General features: G+C 40.2%; 1 protein-coding gene across 1 annotated transcript in view; it reads right to left on the reverse strand.

The window, feature by feature from the left end:
- DPP6 (dipeptidyl peptidase like 6) overlaps positions 1–19,484 on the reverse strand; it is a 410,215-nt gene that overhangs the window by 25,589 nt on the left and 365,142 nt on the right. Inside the window, exons 13-16 of the mRNA XM_074157769.1 lie at positions 15,477–15,584; positions 14,795–14,886; positions 13,184–13,231; positions 10,919–11,037 (exon numbers count right to left, since the gene is read on the reverse strand). Coding sequence (XP_074013870.1) covers positions 10,919–11,037; positions 13,184–13,231; positions 14,795–14,886; positions 15,477–15,584 — 367 coding nt within the window. The remainder of the gene's footprint in view (positions 1–10,918; positions 11,038–13,183; positions 13,232–14,794; positions 14,887–15,476; positions 15,585–19,484) is intronic.

Consider the following 19,484-nt stretch of genomic DNA (forward strand, 5'->3'; position numbering starts at 1 on the left):
AAGACAGCTTAGATGGTTCAGAAAATCTGAACCCCCATGAGCTGCACATAAGGCAGTAAGCAGCAAACCTTTCTGTTGAAGAATATATAACACTGGCTGTAATGGAAAATAATGTAACTCTGGGCCAGCAGATGAAAACCGTAATTTATTTTTGAATAACAGAGAATATAGACACCACTCTACTCTGGGGTGCAGCAGTAATAAGCTGCAGTCATCAGATGGCCCATAAAATACTCCCAAATCCTCGCTCTGTGGTTCCCTAAAAAATTTAGGCTAGTGTTGTCCACCTCCCACCCCACCTCTGTGACTTGGTCCCACCCCAGCATTTTCCACTCCCTTGCGCGATCAGAAATGTTTATACAACCATTTAGCAAAACAGCAGAACAACTTCTAAAGCCGGTCCTAGCAGAAAAATAATATTATATTTAATTTTGATTCACTTCAGTTCCTGGACCCAGCTCAGAGTGAGCCTATTTGTGGCACAGGCAGCAGACTGGTCAAAAAGCCCCCAAGGTGGACAGAGGATGGAGCTGCCTCTTTCAGTGGCAGCACTGACTTTGTCTTCCAGCCCTTGTGGACATACAAAGCTGTGGTCCTCCAAGATGTACTGATGACAAATAGGATAAGGTGCTTTATAGGAGGTTACTGCATTTCACAGCAAGGCAAGGTAGGGAAGAGAGAGATACAATCAGTCAGGACAACAGGTAGAAACCACCTTCCCCTGAGCTGTCTCCTTCTGGTCACCACTGGCGAGCTATTGCTTATGGTATTTGCAGTAAGGAAAGTATTTAAAGTTGGCTCTCAGCCTTGGCTGGGGTCTTCAGAGCTACTGCTATGGCTTCACTGAGGCGTGGTGGCAGCTGGTGCATACCCCATTAGTAAAATCCGGGAAGCAGCCTTTCACATTTGTTTAAACCAGGGTGCACCTATTGCGTTTCTCTATCCATAGGCTCTCGACTGGGTCAATAAAACTCCATTCCAGCTCTAGTAGTTATTTCAGCATCTAATTAAGTCTCTTTAGATTACCTCAATGACATCATTTATTATGACCCTCACCAAAGGTCACCAAGCTCTGGCCCTCTTAGCAGGACAAGCTGCACTTAGAAAGCATTTACTTGATTTTCAGCAAGAAATGCTTCGGAGACTCTCTAAGATGCTTTGCCATTACCATTATGGGCAGTTTTATGATATTATTAGTTGACACTAAACCCACATGCTTCAGAAATATTGCCAGGCAGCAGGCTTTCTACGTAACTAAGTTTAAGTAGGGATTAAAAGTAGGTATTTCCCCTCTGTGCATTTAATGTTTGTTTCAGGCCCTGGAGTGAGGTAGTTATACCCACAGCAGCAAGCTTTCCCCAGCCATCTGCCAGAGATGTCAAAAGCCACATGAAGTGGTTACCTGGAGATGTTAAATAGAAGTTTCAGCTTCTTCGTCTCTCAAAAGTAAGAAAAAGAGTTTCTACCATTTTAACCTGGGTGTCATCAACAGAAAACACTCCTAATAAAACACTCTCCCTGTAGCATTTGACAAGCAAGTGCTTTTTTCCCTGTTCAAATCCATATTAGAAGATCAATACTTCCATGTCACCCACAAGGAGCAAATTGCACACACACACACACGTTGAAGGACCCTCCAAACTGAAAAAGCCACAGGATGATATTCCCCCTCGCAGCTGCGCCGGGTCTCTTTTATAGCAACCTCACGGTGCTATAAAAACATATAATACATAATTATGTGCTTTAAGCCAAAAAGGGTTATTATATTTTTCATAATTGCTTTACTGCTGCTATAACTCAAAATTCAATCCCTCATTCAAGATGATCGTTTCCTATCTCTAAAGGCACTGAGCGATGCTAGGGTGGCACGGGAAGATGGTCTTCCTGGAGTCCCATCTCATGATGTGCCGAGGGGCTCCTCTGCTGCTCTGGGTACCTCCAGCTCCCACCACCGCCGGTGGGAGTCAGGAGCATTCAGCACCTGGGAGGACTGGCTCCGCACTTATTGAGGCCTGGGATGTAATTACAGACTATTTATCGAATTGCTATTGAGAAGAAACAGAAACATTGTGCGGTGCCATGCGCTAACAGCAAACGTGTGCAGCCATGCCTTGTTAACTCTTCACTCCAGTATGATTTAACCATTTTACATGCTGGTTTTGTTACTGGAGTGCTCTCCTGCATACTAATAGCTGGGTTTCTGCTAGGGAGGTTTCTCTGCAGCGAAGAGATTGAAGATTCATTGAATCTTTCAAAACTAGTCTGGTAATTTATCCATCTAGGAGCCTCTATGCCCCTTATTGTCACTGCACATCTTGAGCATTGCAGTCAGTAATGGATTTTATTTTCACAACACCTCTAGGAAACCGGAATTACAAGACTTGCTTGAGTTCCCTAAAGGAGCTTTTCACAAAGAAAAAAAATCAAACCCACGTGTCCTAACTTGAATTTTGTAGCTAGTTAAGACTTCTTGGACCACTGCTATGAAATGTGTCTTTGAACTCTCCATGTCTAGATATGAGCCAACCAATTAAAACAACTATTATAAAAAACCACCTGTTTGTAAGTAAATGTATCATAGGTGTCCACATTCAACTCAGGATTTAGAGAATCCAACAGTACTATACAAACAACATGATTATTTTCTTATAGAAACGGAACAAAGAAATCAATCTACCCACTTTTTGCAGATATATTTGCCTAAATATTGAATCATTTTATAGTCCATAAATAGCAAAATATATTCAGGGAAGAGCTAAGCTGTATACTTTCATTATTGCTTGCACTGATGTTTACCCAAGCATAACCACTACCAGGAACGATCTAGTTCCAGGAATGTTGTTTATGAGACTGTGATATGCAAGGTTTCCTAGCAAGTGCTAGGTAAAGCAATACATGAGCAATGTAGTTAGGTTTTGTGGACAAAACATTGCTTTATGAACTTGTGCTTTATGAATGGCAGACATTTTACACCAATTTTCAGCTCCTGGCATCTGCTTGTCCATAGTTAGTTTCAAAAATCCTTGTCTTCAGATTTTCCATGGCTTTCCAGAGATGGTAGGTCTGGCCCAAATGGCACAGGTTAAAAGGTCTGATTAAATGAAGGAACTGAGAAAGATGTAGAAAGAGGTTCATTATTCTCCTGCCTGAAGGCATGAACCAACCTCTAATTGCAGGAGCTGGGCAGACATGGGTACATTATTGCAAAAATCCTGAAGAGGGTAATTATGCACCATCCACTGATGGAGGCAGGCTACAGCGCTAGACACAGCTCTGGTCTGTGCCAGTAGCCAGTGGTGCTTTTCCTTGGAGTGCTGCCTTGCAATATGAGGAAGGAAATGGGGGTCATGACACTTGACTCAAGACATGGCCATAGGCAAACCACTAATTCTCACTGTACCTCTGCTCTCCACTTGGTAAAAGCATGAAAATGATCATCTGAGGAAAGGTTGCAAAGGGCTTTGCATATCTTTCCATAACTTGAATTAAACGCTTAGTGCAGTATTTTTTTTTACCAGCCATAAAACTGGTATTTCCTCTTCCCTGTATCCTGATAAATCTCAATATAGAATTATCCTGAGATACTAAATAACATTAAGCTCTTCCGGTCAAAGTGACGCAGATGTGCAAACTACTGCCAACAATGTCTCTGTGATGATCCCATGGCCCCCTCATATTAATAGAGAAACAGAAGAAAAATGTGATTTGATTAACTCATGGTGAAGGAAAAATGTCATGATCTTCTTTACTGAGGCAGAAGGGATTCAGACACTTTTATTCAGAAAGTAAATCCCTAGCAGTAGAAACCCCTGGGTTTTTTTGTGATTAATATTACAGGCAAAAATTTCTCATGAATGATACGCTAAAATTAGTACATTTTTGTGAAGATCTTTGTTAATTAAAACTCATACCTCTAGGATTTTATGGAATTTTCTGGGAAAAAAATTCCCCCAAATCAGTATTATATAAAGTGCAGATGAAAGTGACTGAATCCATAAGAAGATAGGCAAAATAAAATGTTACTTTGTTATGGTGAAATTCATCAACAAATCCAACACTGTATTGATTTTAATTTAGCTTTTCTTTGAGATGCATTCAAGCCTGGCTGAATCAGCTGGTAATCTCATAAGAGAATGAAATACTAGGAGATTTTCCAAAACACATATCCTCAAAAAAGACAAAGTCTTTATGCAGTAATGACATCTAAGTATAGCCACAACACTAAAAACAATGCCTAGAATTTTGTATTTACACACATTAAAAAAAAAATAATGTGTTTTAAATGCTTGAGCAGAACTATGCCGATGGTAACAGTGCTGGACGCTGGAATTTCAGAGGATGTTCCCACCCACCCGGCTGTTGGCTGAGCTTATCTCAACGCTGCACAGCACTGGGCTACGCAGCACACGAGGCAGCATTAACCGCCCAGTTTTCCCACTTTTCTGACCACCTCCAGCCTCCTTTAAAAGTTATTTTGCACAGGAGTGCTGGCTAGAGGGTTTTAGTAAATGACCCTTGCCGCATTATTAAAAGAAAGCAGGAGAGGTGCTAGTTAGCAATCACTAACTGGGTTTAGAAAGACTGCACTGATCAAGGACATGAGTCCTGTTTTGAATCCTGATCCCAATAACCATAAATGCTGAGCTGATGCATCCTCCTAAAGCAGCCCTCATTATAAATTAATGATTTCACTTATCGCCTACTACTACTAAAATTTCTGTGTATACGGTATCCTCCAAAAGTGTAACCATACATTTCAGACTTGCACCATCTGTGTGGGCAGGAGCTGCTGCTGTGACCACATCAGAGGGCAGAAAAACCTAGATTTGAAATAATTATTACAAAAAGTGGTTTTAGACTTCTCTGTTCTGGAAGGCTGAACCTTGCTAAATCATGCTCTGGACCCTGTGGTGTTAAAATGTGATTAAAAGTGAGGTCAGGGCGGCGTGCCACAAAGAAGAGCCAGATGATTTGATGTAATTTGGTAGTGAAAGTTTTTGCTGACTCCAACAAAAATCTTGAAAATAAAAGAAATGTAGAATGTAGGATAATAACAGGACATTTTAAATGTTTAGAATAAACCTAGTAAGTGGAAGCAGCAAGTAATACTCCTAAATGTTCCCATGTCCAGATGGTGTTTCCATATTCCACCAAGAGGGAGGAAAGAAGATAATTAAATTCTCAAGAAACAGTTTAGGGAGCTAAGAAATTTATGCCTACATGTTGCCTCTACAAAGAATAAGCTTACGGCACTTGTCTTTAAAACTCATAAATACACAGACAGAAAGAATTACATGTACAATGGTATGAGGAACTTGACTCATATTATTATTAATTTGTTTGCATTGCCTCTTCGTTAGTATCAATCACCCTCAAAGAAAATCCTTAAATTGCAACGTTTTCCTAACCTGTGCTTTTGCACCACTTGTTCTCTGTTTATGGGACTGAACCAGGATTTTATCTGGCAGGACCTAAGAGCTATAAATCCTGTTTTTAATGATTTCCCAGTACTATAGGCATCCTGCAGCACTGTAGGGCCAGGAGTGTAGTTACAGGGCTGTGGTCAACGTGGCTGCTGACTCAGAGGACATACCTGGGGAAAAGTAGATGTATACCCAGATAAATCCCTTTCCCTGGTTCTTTAGGTATTTTATCAAGCACAGCTCAGTTACAACATATCATTTTGCTCTACAGCTACAAAATTGCCTGCTAGGAAAGGCAGAAATGACTTCATTCCTGTTACCTGTGATTACCGATCTACAGCATCTATGCTAAGCTACTGATAACCACAGTGCTAGAGAGAACATCCAAATCAGGTGATAATACTTTAACATTTTTTGTTAGAAGAGTCTATTTTTCTTTCTCCAAAGAGAGAGAGAAAGCTTTAAAGTCACTTCACCTGCACAATACTGACAGTAAAGATTACCAGTCAGCTACAAACACAGGTTCCAGCAGAGATAACCTTCAAAAAGCCAGGATAAACTACAGCGGTTTTATGGTCTTTTGAATCAAAACAATCTTACTGTTTCTGGAAAAGGAGGAAGGACCTGAGACCTACAGAAGAAGACAGCGTTCCCTCTTCTGTTACACTGTTGTCTGTTCTCAAAGTGAAAGCTGATTTTCCCATAGCGGTCAGTGAATGAAAAGATAACACACAGTACAGGGGCAAAGGCGCTTCTCTATCACCAGCAACCATGCCAAGCACGAGGCAACAGATTTCTCTTAGCGCTCATTGCAGTCCTCTCCCGTCCGTGTAACTACCAATTTTCTTTGTGTCATCCCTAAAAATGGTTAGTCCCTTCCTGATAATGCATGATTATGGAGAACTTTAATTAGCAGGCTGGTAGGCATTCCATGAACAACACACACCCTCACCCTATCATTTTCATCGTGTATTAAATGGCATTAATTGCAATAATGTATGCATGTGCCAGAGGTCTTCCTCACTCTTCCTCTTGTCTCAGAGCTAGAAGGCATTAACCCTTTGTGGAGAGCCTCACACCTCTCCAGGTACATTGAGCTTATGGCTGAGATCAGTTGTTGGAGACTGATCAACTAATGTAAATGCTGCTACGATGCCGCTGTCTGCAAGAGCAGGGACTTGAACGCCGGAAAATCTTTGCCACTTCTGTGTGTTCAAGCAAAAGTCTCAGTGACTTCACAGATTTTACATGAGAGTGAAGACACTGTGACTCTGCTACACAAAGTGTCAGAGTACGTTATCCTGCAACAGAATAGGCTGCACGTCCTTTCTTCCCTCATGAACAACCTCATTAGGACTCAGGTTTAAATAGGGCTGGCAGGTTACTCTGGGGAGCAAGGGAAGGAGTCACTGAAGAAAAGGTGCACTTATTTAAAATAGAAATACTAAAATACTACACAGCTGACTACAGTGGTGGTCATTGATAAGGCTTCATCCCCTAGAGAAGGAGCTGTCACCTAAAAATGGGCTTTAGTGCTTTACTGGCTCCATGTCATTCAGCTTTGCACCATACACATCCAAGCCCCACTAAAGAAACAGGGATAAATTGTTTTCCACAGCCAAAACCTGTAATTTCTTACCCTTTTATCTATGCAATTGAATTTTCCATCCCATTACAGATGAGAAAACCCCATCCTCAATTAAATTTATGTATAAAGTAGCAAAACCCTTCCATCCAGATATTCTTTCTGTTTATCTTAGAGAGAATCAGAGACAGTGCCTGTGCTGGTTTATGAGAGAAGACAGAAGTGTAAACCCATATTTTATGATGAAAATGACAGTAGGAGTGACCTTGCTCCAGCACATATTGCTTTTTCGACAGTGTCTAGAGGAGATAATCTAACAGCAGTCTGCAAGGCATCATGTTTCCTTAGATCCTGCTACAGTAATTCAATCATGAGCATATAAAATTAGATGGAAAATAAGGTAACTAGCCTTCTGGGACTGAGTGATTGCAATAAATGTTGCCTCCTGACAGTAAGCATTACATTGTCCTCTTGAAAGAGAGGCTACCTTTTATTATTCTTCTCTCCTTTCAGTCTGTGACAGGTAGCACTGCTGTTAAACATCATCTGCAGGACAGCAAAAAAATCCTTTGAGACAATTATATGCTGCCTCTAAGGTTCCAACGCAGTGCGTAGAAAACTTCCAACTCCTGACCTGTGGGATCAAGTGAGCAATGCCAGACCTTTCTTGCTTTTTGTTTTAAAAAAGATATGTGTTTTTCCTTTCCATTGCTTGTCACATAAATATCACAGAGTACTTTATAAGCATCGGTTGCTTAATATCCATTTTAGAGAAGTTAATCTGACCACAATCACGTCTGTGACTCTAAGCTCAGCAAATTTTGCAATTAAAGATCACAAAGCGAGTTAATAAAAGGGATACAGTGAAACTGAGATACAGTGGAGGTTAGTCTCTAAGTGTCAGTACATAAATTGTTTTCAAGCCGTAAATATTTGCCCATGCATTTGTCCCGTGCACAGCTGAGAAAATACAATCTTTTAAAATTATTACAGGCTTGATCAGAGTAAAATCATTTATGTTTAACTACCTTTGAAGATACATATGGGTCTGACATAAAGTCATACACCAGTTACTGCTACAAACACACTTTTGTAGACAGTCACAGAGTATACAGCAAGACCTGAGCTCTGGGTGCTTATATACAATGTAGATGGAGAAGAAAGCACCAAACAGCAATAGGTACTGTCTGCCACTGTCTGGTCATTAACACCAACTCCAAAGGTGATTTTTTTGGGGAAGCAGAAGTGGGAACTCCTGGCAGAAGCCCCTGGGCAGCAGACGTAAGACAAACACTTGTCCTCTCTGGGGGGCTGCTGCTGCTCTACCTGCTTGGCCACCCACTGGGTAAGGAGGGCTCCTCGATAGATCCTCATTCAACTAACTTTTTTTCCTCTGTGTGTTATATCTGTATATGAATAAATAGGATTTCCTACTAATCAAAAAGATACTAGAGTATGGCTGCTTATGAGCAATAAAACAAAACCCTCAGAAAGTGAGGCAAGGCCAAGCTCTAGCTAAGCAGCCTGAAGAGCTGTGGAAAAGGAAGTCTCCTGCTAGTGGATCCAAGTGATTCTCCATCAAACCACAACAGCTCTACCCTAGTTGTATGACCAAAGTCTGGCAGGATAATTACTTTTATCCAGAAGTCTGCATTTCAGCCAGAACAGATATTTCCACTGACCAGACCCACATCAGCTGTAAGAGGAACCAGAGGGAGTTGTCTCTGCTGTAAATGTACCCATAGCAAATATCTGAAGTTAAATGGATCCTACACGAAAAGTGCTAAAAAGAAATGTTGCTCCTGTAAACTGCTTGAAAGCAAAGAACATGAAAGAACTCTTACTTTTAGTTACATAAAGAATAACTCCATCAAGTGTAATAGACTGATATTTTTATTAAATCATTGGAAATGTAAATCCTACTAAGCTCTCTGTATTTTCTCATGTATACGTATTTTGCAAAGGTATCTAAATGGAGACATTGATGTTAGCTCCATAGCTCAAGCTGTGCTGTATTTGTGCTACACTGAGATTACAGTTTGAGAATTTAGTCCTGTATAATGAAAATTCAGACAAAGATATATTCAGCAGATGTAAACAGATCTAGCTCTAATGACTTTATAATGGAGGTATTGTTTACTGCAGCTGAGAATCTGGCTCACCGTTTGTTATGCAAAATCATTGTCTTGTGTACTTGGATTAATGTACACACTAATAAAACTCATTAATCTCTTCAGGTATCACTGTAGGTTTTTTGTGAATGAGATAATGTAATAGAAACATATAATTCATAACTGTTGATAACACCCTTTAGAAACCTTAATCTTGTTATTCACAAATGCTTCTAACTACGGTAAAGTAATTATCTTGGCGCAAAGGAAAAGGACACTGTCTCTAATAGTTATTGACAGCTTTTCTTGAAATGAAAACAAGAAGAAAAATATGCAGGGCTTTTCTTGTAAAGAAACAAACGTGATAAACTTAATAACATTTACTGCAGAACTGAATGTTTAGTGGGAGATGACACCTCCCTGCATATGTCTGCCATAATTACAGATTCAGAGATTTACATGTAGTCCGTTAATTAGTCCATTGTACTGTCCGTGCTATTTCACTGTACCGTATTGCAAGCTATTTTTTTAGAATACCTATAAATGACCCTAAAATACAGTCTATCTTTATTCCTTGGGGAAGAACATGTTTTTACAGATGTCCACGTCCAGACTTTTTGCTCGGTATCATGTTAATCATTCCACTTCTCCTCTTTATCTTGATTATCCTGGTTATTTCCCATTTTGCCATATCAAATACTTCTTTAACCTTGGTGTTCACCACAAACAGTTACTGTTACCAATGGATACTTGCCAGTCAGAGAAGGGGCAGTCCATGCATCACCAAACAGACTGCTGACGTTCAGCAGAGACAGTACTTTGAGCTGCTCTAGAACAGTATACACAACAGCTACTTTTTTTTTTTTTTTTTGTTACACACCTGTTTGTTTGTCCCTGAGCTGTTGAAAATAAGGCATTTCTTGTCAGCTTGCTGCTTCGCAATAGCTGTTTTAGAGGGTGTGCAGCCATTTGAGCAGCTTCAATCATAGCAACGGATGACCAGTAAGAATAACGCTTACTGGGGTGGGCTGAAATTCAGTTCTGGGTGCGTGCACTGTATGTGCAATTTAGGATAATTAAGCAGAATTAAATTACATAGGATTAAATGCTATGGAGTTTTACATTTGTTCTTAACAGAGCTGGAGAAAGCTGACTTTTACAACTCTTCTCCTGAAATGCTCTCTATCCTTAACCCTTTGGACAGTGTAAGGCATTTTCAACATTAGAAATCTGGGTCAGACCTATAGATTGCTCCAAGCTAAGGGTAATTTATGAAGAACAAGCAGTGAAGCACTAGATATTCTGTACTCATGTTGTCCATTAGGCAGCTTTATGCAAACTGCCTTTTCTTGCCAAACTGTCCTTCATTGTAAGTATCTTTGAATCCCCCTGCTCATAGTACTGGTATGAGTTGATGCGTTTGGAACTCAGTCCCAGTCCCTCACAGCTAATCCCACCTCATTGGTTTATCTCTCACAAACTTTCTGACCTTTTATCTCCTCTAGGTTTTGCTGTTACTTTAACTTAAGGATGCTTGGAGTGGCTAAAGGAATGTACCTCTATCTTCAATAGTAAAAATGCACAGAAAAAGGTTTCACATATCTGCTTTTAGTTAAAAATAAAAATACACAAAAGAAAAAAAAAGTAAAGAGTAAAGCTTTAAAAGCAAAGTAACACAGATATTTATGGCCAGTCTTTCAAAGCCGCCCACAGGTATACAGGATATCTATAAAGATATCAGGGACGGCTCTAAATCCTATCCTTAGGCACAACAACTGCAATAACAAAACCCAACATACCTTCACATGTCAGTAGGAAGTATTCCAGGTTGAGACTGAAGGATGCACTGAAATAAGTGCAGTTTTCAATCAGATCACATGACAGACACCTCCTGTTGAAGTTCCCATTTGTGCTTGCGCTGAAAAAGTTAATACAAGTCCATGAAGGTCAGTGAGCAAATGTTATCTGGAAGCAACATTACTTGAACCTTACTGTACTGTAGAACAAGAACATAAATATAATGTGTCCAACGTTAGTAAGAGACAAAGCATTTCCATTTGGTTGAGTTTAAATAGCAGTAATGGCTTTTTTTGCCTGAATGGAGAATACATAAAAGGATACTGATGTCTTTTTTGCAAGGTCAGGTAGCTATAAAGGAAGGTATAGTTTTTAAAAGAAAATGATGGTTGCAATTCCACAAGAGGAAGTCATAGTTCGGTGAATGAAGGCATGAAACAATGGAGCAGTATTTCTACACCTACTTATATTACAACAGACAATAAAGAGCTGGAATTGCTTTATTTAAGTTTCTTACTGGTTGCCTCACTGGTCTGATTTGCCAGCAGCTGCCTCAGAGGCCAAAGCCCTTTTTGGGCATTTAAATAGTTGCTCTTATAACATCCAAGTAGAAAGGAAAGATTTGATTTAGGGGTCTGTTTTTTGAAGAAGGTAATGTGGTCTGTCCACATGCTCAGAAGTGTTTTATAAGAGTCTACTGAAGGTTGAAGAATGAATTATGGATTATTAACAAATACTAATAAATAAAATTTTGCAATGCTATAGCATTTTGAAACTTCAAAATACTTCTAGAATATTAATTAATAGAACTTTCCAGTATTACTGTAAAGCGGATGAGTGTTTTTGCTGCTATTTCAATGTAGAAAGAGATGAGGCTAAGCAACCTGTTTAGAGCCATAGAGACTGAACTGAGTAGCCCTTCGGTTCTTGTTTAGCCTCAGGTCACATCTCTGCCTTAAATCCTGTTTACAAGCTACTAAATCAGACAAAAAAAGGAAAAAAGAAAACCAACCCCAAAACACAGTTCTTTGTCTGATATAAGCTGTCAGAACTCCAGTGGAGCTCTATCAATGAACACATGCCAAGGATACTTCTGAGCTGACACCCTTGGGCTGGGACAAGACAAAGTCAAACCACCCAGTGCAGGAAATCAAATACCTGAAGTGAGGTCAAAATCACTGTGTAATCAAAACAAGGTCAAGGACATTGACATTTTGGGCATCCCTTTCCCTGTTGCCTACGTGGGGAGCTGAGGTTCCTGAGGCACCAGAGTGAGCTGCGTGCCAAGCTGACGAGGGGTGGGAAGCTCATTGACTTATGCCAGCAGCTCTTGAGCAGCTGCACCTGGACTCAGCATTTAAAATGAGATTTCAATAGAAATGAATGGTCAATATAAATTTTTTTTCTTCAGTAAAAAAAAAGCACTGAGCTGAGCTACTCTCAATGAACTGTGGAGTGCAGTGAACAGGCATAGAGGTCTCGAAAGCAAAAAATGATTCAATTACAGGTAATTTATTTTCCTCTAGTTTCCTTCCCACTGAGGAAAAAAAAGGTATGACATCATGTTAGAGAAGGAAAATATACTGATGTCCCATATTCAACTGATACTATCACCAGCTCCTGCCCTTCATTGCAGATGCTGAGAGGACAGCAGGGGGCTTGAGAAGAAAATCAAGATAAACGGAATAACGATTCCAAAATGATCATTTAAAAGTTTGGGTGTCCTCCCCTCTGTAATCTGCTCCCACAATACTTCACAACAGCTACACTACCAATAGCTTACTAAAAACCAGCCTTTTACTCATCATGCCATTACAGAGGATAATAAAGTCATCTGGAATTGCAGAAAAACATTTGCAAACATAACATATTATTTCTTTTCAGTGTTGTCAAGAGGTAAGGTGCTATCAAATTTCCATGAAAATGTTGCCTAGAAGTATAAAACCAGTTTATACCATTAGTTTATGTAATTCTGAATTCTTTCAAGTGTTAAGCCGTTCTGTTTTGAAAGTTTTGCAACAGTTGAGACCAATTTAAAATTTGCAACAAAATGAGAAAATTGCTAAATGTAAAACATTTCCAAATGACAAATATTTTGTTCATTACTCTTGTGCTGCTCTGTCTATCCCAGTGACACACTGCAAGATCTTGCAATGCCATTAAAGATAAACACATAAGAAATTGTTTCTATTGCAATCTCTATGTAATGATTTGTGTAAGGTTGAAAAAATGGGAAATTCTGTATGTGTAGCTCGTAAAGCACATACCTGTATAAATGTCGCCTTCTTGGCAAATCTTCTGTGCTGTGGAAATAACTGGAGGAAAAAAATTAAAAAGACAGGTTTATCATTAGAAGCGTGTTTACTAGTATCTCATACAAAAACCATCTTTATTCACATAGCCTTTTTCCTGATCTTGTAAAGGCAAGAAAAGTTTAAACCGAATTATAAGAACATACAGAGGGGCACATCACTGCAGAGGTTCAAGCAGGTATATTGTAGGCTGCACTGCAGTTAAAACAAGCATGGAAATGTTTGGGGGTCCTAGACTGGTCATGTCAGTGGATCAAAAAGGATCAAGTGATTAAGTGAAAGACCTTCACATCTTCACCTCAAGCTTTATGCTGCAGAATTACTGTTAAACATCTTTTTTTTTTTTTTTTTTTTTTTCTAGAACCAGTTTTCACTTCTCTGATCACTTTTTACTCTTCGCCCAGACAGATAGGTAACCGGGGTCTGATGTGAAACCACTGAAATGTCCTCTTTGAAAAAGGGTGTTGGATTTTCAGGGAACAGTATGACGTTGAAGAACACTTCATTGCCCTTGTTTTGTGCTGAGACTGTGGTGAACTCCTTTTCTGGCTAAACAGCGAAAGCCTTGTTGTGCAGTGAGAGCTTCTGAAGTTAAGAGAGGTGCTGCTGGAGGTGGCCAACCTCAGTCCAACGTACAGGGGCCAGATCAATCCCCGAGAAGCATTTCATGTGAATAATGACAGACTACAGGAGCATATGTAGCGTCCATGGGGTGAACAACACATCAGGCAGGATACTCAGCCTGGATGGTCTGCTTCCAATGAGCTGCATGTGCCTAGATGTACAGTTTGATTGCACAAATTGTACCTGGAATTTTCTGCTTGACTGGACAGTTAAAATGCAAATAAGACTTTTCTGCTTAGCTCTGCCAAGTGGTTAAGACCCTTATATGATATTGAAGTTATTGGCAATTGAGGATATTCAAAACCTTGAAGGAGCATTGTGCTCTTCATGATCATTCAAGTTTATCATATTCCAGAGACTTTTTACTCAGCTGTTCAGTGATCTTTAGAAAATGAGAGGTGAGAGCCTTGTATCCAGCTGAAACTTTGCCAGGAAAGGATTCCAGAAAACCTTCCAAACATTTTATTACATAATTTCTTGAAATGTATTTTAAAAAGTAAACATTTACAGAAGTGATTTTACAAGCATAAAAGGCAAGTGTGAAGAAGGGTGGGGTTTTTTTGGTATTCTAACAATTTTTTTGTTGCACTGATAAAATATGCCGGTCAATAAAGGGTTCTTTCAAAAACTGGCTATCTAGGTGGTCAATGAAAATAGACTTCAGAGGTTAATATCAGAAGTTGCAGCAGGAGAAGTCACTCCTCTACACAAATGTATTTAATAGTCAGAGAAAGAAAGGTTTGAACTCTACAGAGAAAACCTAAATAAGACAAGATATATGGAATGGTGTGAGAGGTTAAGCCAAAACGCAGACAGCTTCTCTTGCTGCATTATCCCCATCTCCTTGTGGTCATACATTTCAGATGCATACACAACACCATTGTCACTACAGTGCAGGGCTAAATACGGGAAGATTGATTTGTTAGACCAAAGTTTACTTACATTTTATGCCTCTTTTCATCGTATGCCAATATCTTTGTCACATCCCAATCACCAGATGTAATAGACTGTAAGTTATCGCTGCTAGTATTGGGCTACCAGAAAGAAAACAGAATTATATTTCTTTATTCTTAAATGAAGATATCTGAGCAAAGCTTCTCTGCTGAAAGGAGCTCTTTTGACTTCATTACCTATTAAAAATAAACCATGCATGTGTAATTTCCAACCCTCCCCCTGCTATTTCTGTGAATCTGAAGGCATAGAAAAAGCAGAGAGTCAGAATCATCTTAACCATAGCTCCACAGAAGATAATGGGATGAATTCAGCACAGAACAGCTTCAAACCCCTTCCTTTAATCCAGTGTGCCCATGAGCTTCTGATTAATCCTTTATGGCAGTTCAGGGATTTACTTATTTATGTACAACTAAGAAGACATTAAAAAAACAAAACAAAGCAATGATATTTTTTGGAAAGAGACAGTTGGTTGACCTTTTTATTTTAAGTATCTCATTTGGAAATTTATGTTATCTTATGCCCAATAAACTATGATTGAAGGTTTTGTTTTATGCACAAGACTCACATTTTACATTTGTACCTTCCTGTAAGGCCCCTATGAGTGCAGGTACTACTTTTTATTGCTTTCTACTTCAGGCTAGATCCAAACGAGCATCAGCGAGTGAGTCACCTGTGATGATGACATGGCGATGTGGTAGAACTTCCCACGTCCTCCCTGGGGAATGGCTCGCACAAAGAAAAACTTCCGACCGTCCTTGGAAAAAATTGGCTCTTCATTCTGCAATTTAAGGGCAGATTTAAGGGTTGTATTACTGTTAATTTATTGTATTTAAAATTGCTCAGCACTGCAAAACTCTGTGAAATTAATTCACATGGAAATAGAGAGTGCTCTTTAACAGCAACCTGTGGTAAACAAAAAAATCCGCTGAAAACTGGAGAAAGTTTTGAAAACTATTGCTTCTGTGCTCTTGGGAAAGCAGACAGGGAGACAGGCAGTAAGGAGAGTCCCTTGGCTATAAAGCAAATTCCCTTTTGCAAAGCAAAAAGTGCACATATACAGCTGGCTGCTCGGGGCAGTTGGAATGAAGCCTTTAGAAATGGTTTGAATCTTGCTGGCACAAGTATGACAAACCCTGTTTATTCTGCTGGAGAAACTGATCTATTCCTGTCCTCGAGGAAACACAACTAACTGCTGTCTTATCCTTCCCTTCGTAAATATTTCAGTGAAATAAACATTTGCAAGAGAGTAGGAAATCTTGCAAAACTGTCTTTGACACAGAGCTCCCAGGTGAACGTGATGATTGACTTTTATTGAGTGACTAGAACTTTCAATCAGAGGCAGAAGAGACTCAGCAGAAGGAAATCAAACATCACATGTGGCAAGCAAGCATTTCCTGGAAGGGTATTTGTTTTCTTTTTGTACAGGAACCCCGAGGCACATGGAAAGTCTCCACTGCAGGAGATGGTTGAACGGCAGATTACAAGGGAAAGCAGAAGGATGGTCCATATGGTGTGACACAGAAGCACTGTACCAAGGGAACTGCTAGCTGAAGCTCCTCTACTCTGCATCTTGAACCGTTGGGACTAAAACAAGAGCCCTCTGCTGAACCCTTCCTCTGATATCAGGCTGTTCTAGGTGGTGGCTGAGCCCTGCCTGCCCTGGCCCCTGGCTGCATGGAGCTTCGTGGCTCCTTCTTCTTCAAGAACCGTCAACAGGGAAATTGTTGCTCAGCCTCTTCTGGGTCACTCTTTGGTTAAGTGTTTATGAAACACCCCGGCTTTCTGCTTGGCACGTGTCAAGATACCACACTGGACCAGCCAGAACTTGATTGTACAGGGAGACTCGTGGCTAATGCAAACACCTACAGCAAAGAAATAAACAATTTTGTTTCTCATGAGCTAACACATTATTCTTACTGTATGTTCCTCTGCTCCCAGTTCTTTACTGATTAATTATTTTCCACTATTTATCAGATTTATCAACACCATATTAGGTGTTCAAACTGTTTGCTATTCCTTTTATTTTCCCCTGCTTAGGTTTTCAATATATTTTAAAATAAGCCCATTTACAGTCTGTTGCGGTTCTATGAAATAATGGTTTCTTTTGTTTCTGACATTTTTCTGGAACTTGAAATGTGAAACTGTATTATTTCCAAATGTCTTTCTTGACAGGATAAACCTCATTGAAAAACAGCTGTGATAACTTGGGCAAACCTTCTGCTCGACAGGCTTTCCTTTACTGAGGCAAACAGCAATGAGTTCACCCTACATTTCTATATCTGTGCCTACTGCATTATATATTCCAGCAATATGTCTCTGCCAGGGAGAGCAGGCGTTGTGCAGATTAGTTTGAGGTTCATTCAGTTACCAGGGAAGGAGGTACACGGCACGGATGACAGATGCGAGGCTTTAGCGCTCGGCTGATGTTATGAGACAGCCTGTTTGCATGTTCCTGTTGCCGGAAAGATAACACGTTAATAGAACCAGAACTTTAAGATCTTGACAGAGATGTGACTGATCCCGGATGGTAAATGAGGGGGGACATCAGGCTGAGAGGCTTTTGGAACAGGATTTTATACTGTTGGGAGCTACACTGGGTATGTAATTAAAACATTCTGCATGTGATAAAAAAAGTTCGAGCATTTGGCTATTATTCACTGAATACCCCAAACACTAAATTGGAAGAGCACTCCTTGAAAATAACAGGAGATCAGTTTAATGCCGGTAAAAGAAAGTACTTTTCTCATGCAGCAGGTAGGGAATTTCTGGAAGTTTTTGCCCCCGGAGGCTTATGGAAGCAGTTGGTATCAGGTGGTGTGAAAAGGGATTAACAAATTTATGATTCATTAACAGGTACTAAAGGGAATAGACATGGATGTAGTATCAAATGTCTTTAATCTTTTTATTGTAGATGGTGGTGAAATATGAGAGGACTGGACTGCAGAAAGCAGTCAGCTCAAACATGGTCCTTAAATACCATCAGCTGCCGTGGCTGCTAAAGACAGAATGAAGGAGCAGAGGAAGCAGCAATGAGGCTCAGTAGGGCACTTCTTAAGTTCTTATAACTCTTCTTGTCTTCTTTGCTCGGCTAGATCTCTGTACTTAGACCAATGAATTCTACCCAAACAGCCAAGGCTGATTTCCAGAAATCCTCTGCTTTGTGCAGATGAAGGACAAAGCTGTCCTCACGTCAGCTACACGTCGCAATAACTCAGTGCTCTCAAGACTCAGGTATAAGGGGAAAAAAAAGTTAAGGTAACTTTTGTATGATTCCACAGCAGCTTAAATTGAAGCTTAACTCTGACTCAGTAAGTGTGGGTCCCTGATCCCATTTGCCTTTCTGGGACCCGTGTGAACAGACAGTGGCGGGGTTCAGAAAGCAGACCTACCCAGAGCTGCTCACCTGATGGGCGACTGTCTCCAGGGTGGAGGAGGAAGGAAAAGTGTGGCTGGAGCTGTGGACTATCCAGTCATCCACAGACTTGAAGGAATAATCACTAAACAAAGGATGACTCTGGCTGGAGAAGGAATTGGTGGGACTAATCAACCTGCATCACTGTCAGTAAAAGAAAGCAGCAGCAACTCCATTTCCAGCAACTCGTTTATTGCTGTGTAACAAAATGATGTCACAAAAGGTTTCAGCTTTTGTGACGGAGATAAGGAGACGGGCGGCTGCTGGAGAGCACCCTGACTCCTGGAGGGATCAAACCAAGGAGTGCCTCAGAGGCTTATCCCAAGTTTGGCAGAATCAGGAGTGAGGGGACAATGCTAAGGGTAGTCTGAGCTTCTGTAGGTCTTAGAGAAGGACATAAAGTCCTGGAACAAGGAATAACAATAATAATAATAAAAAAAAGATAGAGTATATTATAGAAGTATTGGAGAGGGATCACTGAGCATCACTGGATCTGCAGCCAGTCTCTCTGATCCACCTTTGTCCAGATCCCAGAATTAATGACTTTGTTCTGTCGGTATTTATTCTTTCAGGGAAATGTCCCAATATTTTAAGTGTCACAGGACAATAACTCTGATAAACAGATAGGTGTGACATAAATACTTTTAACTGTTTGTATTTTGGTAAACAGTTCATTGAAATCCAATGAAGTATTATAAATACGTGTCGGCATTACTGTGACAATGAAGTCACCTCCTCCTCTGGGTGCAGGGGAAAGATCTCTTTCCATTCCCTGCCACACTCAGCCCCTGTGTCAATTCTAAGCTTCATCCTCCATCCCTGTCCCCATGCTCATCTGTGGTTGGGCGCACCACACCAATGGCCATCTCTGAAGCCAGGACACCTGCCATCAAAATATAGGGTCATCAACTGGAGAGGAGCCCATTCCTCCAGATATCGATCCGCCTCCACTGAATGAAATCAGGACCCTTCATTTAAGCGCCAAAGATGCTGTAACTACAAGCTGCTTTGTTAGCTCTGGCAGATGAATTTGGGTGTTTGAATTATGGGGTTTTGGGTCCTATTTCTGCTTCATCCTTTGTCTTTAGGGTAATTTCAAGTCAGTTGTGTGGTTGTTACATGACAGAAAGTCTTTACAGGGTGAAACAGTTCTGTTTGTAAGGTCCTCTGACCTCTGTTTTTATTTAAAATAATCTCATTTCATACTGACTATTAACCACCTGTGAGAGAATCATTACTGGGTTATCATGCTGCCAGTTTGAAGAC

This window comes from Numenius arquata, chromosome 12 (genome assembly GCF_964106895.1).
Source record: "Numenius arquata chromosome 12, bNumArq3.hap1.1, whole genome shotgun sequence".
Lineage (NCBI taxonomy): Eukaryota > Metazoa > Chordata > Aves > Charadriiformes > Scolopacidae > Numenius > Numenius arquata.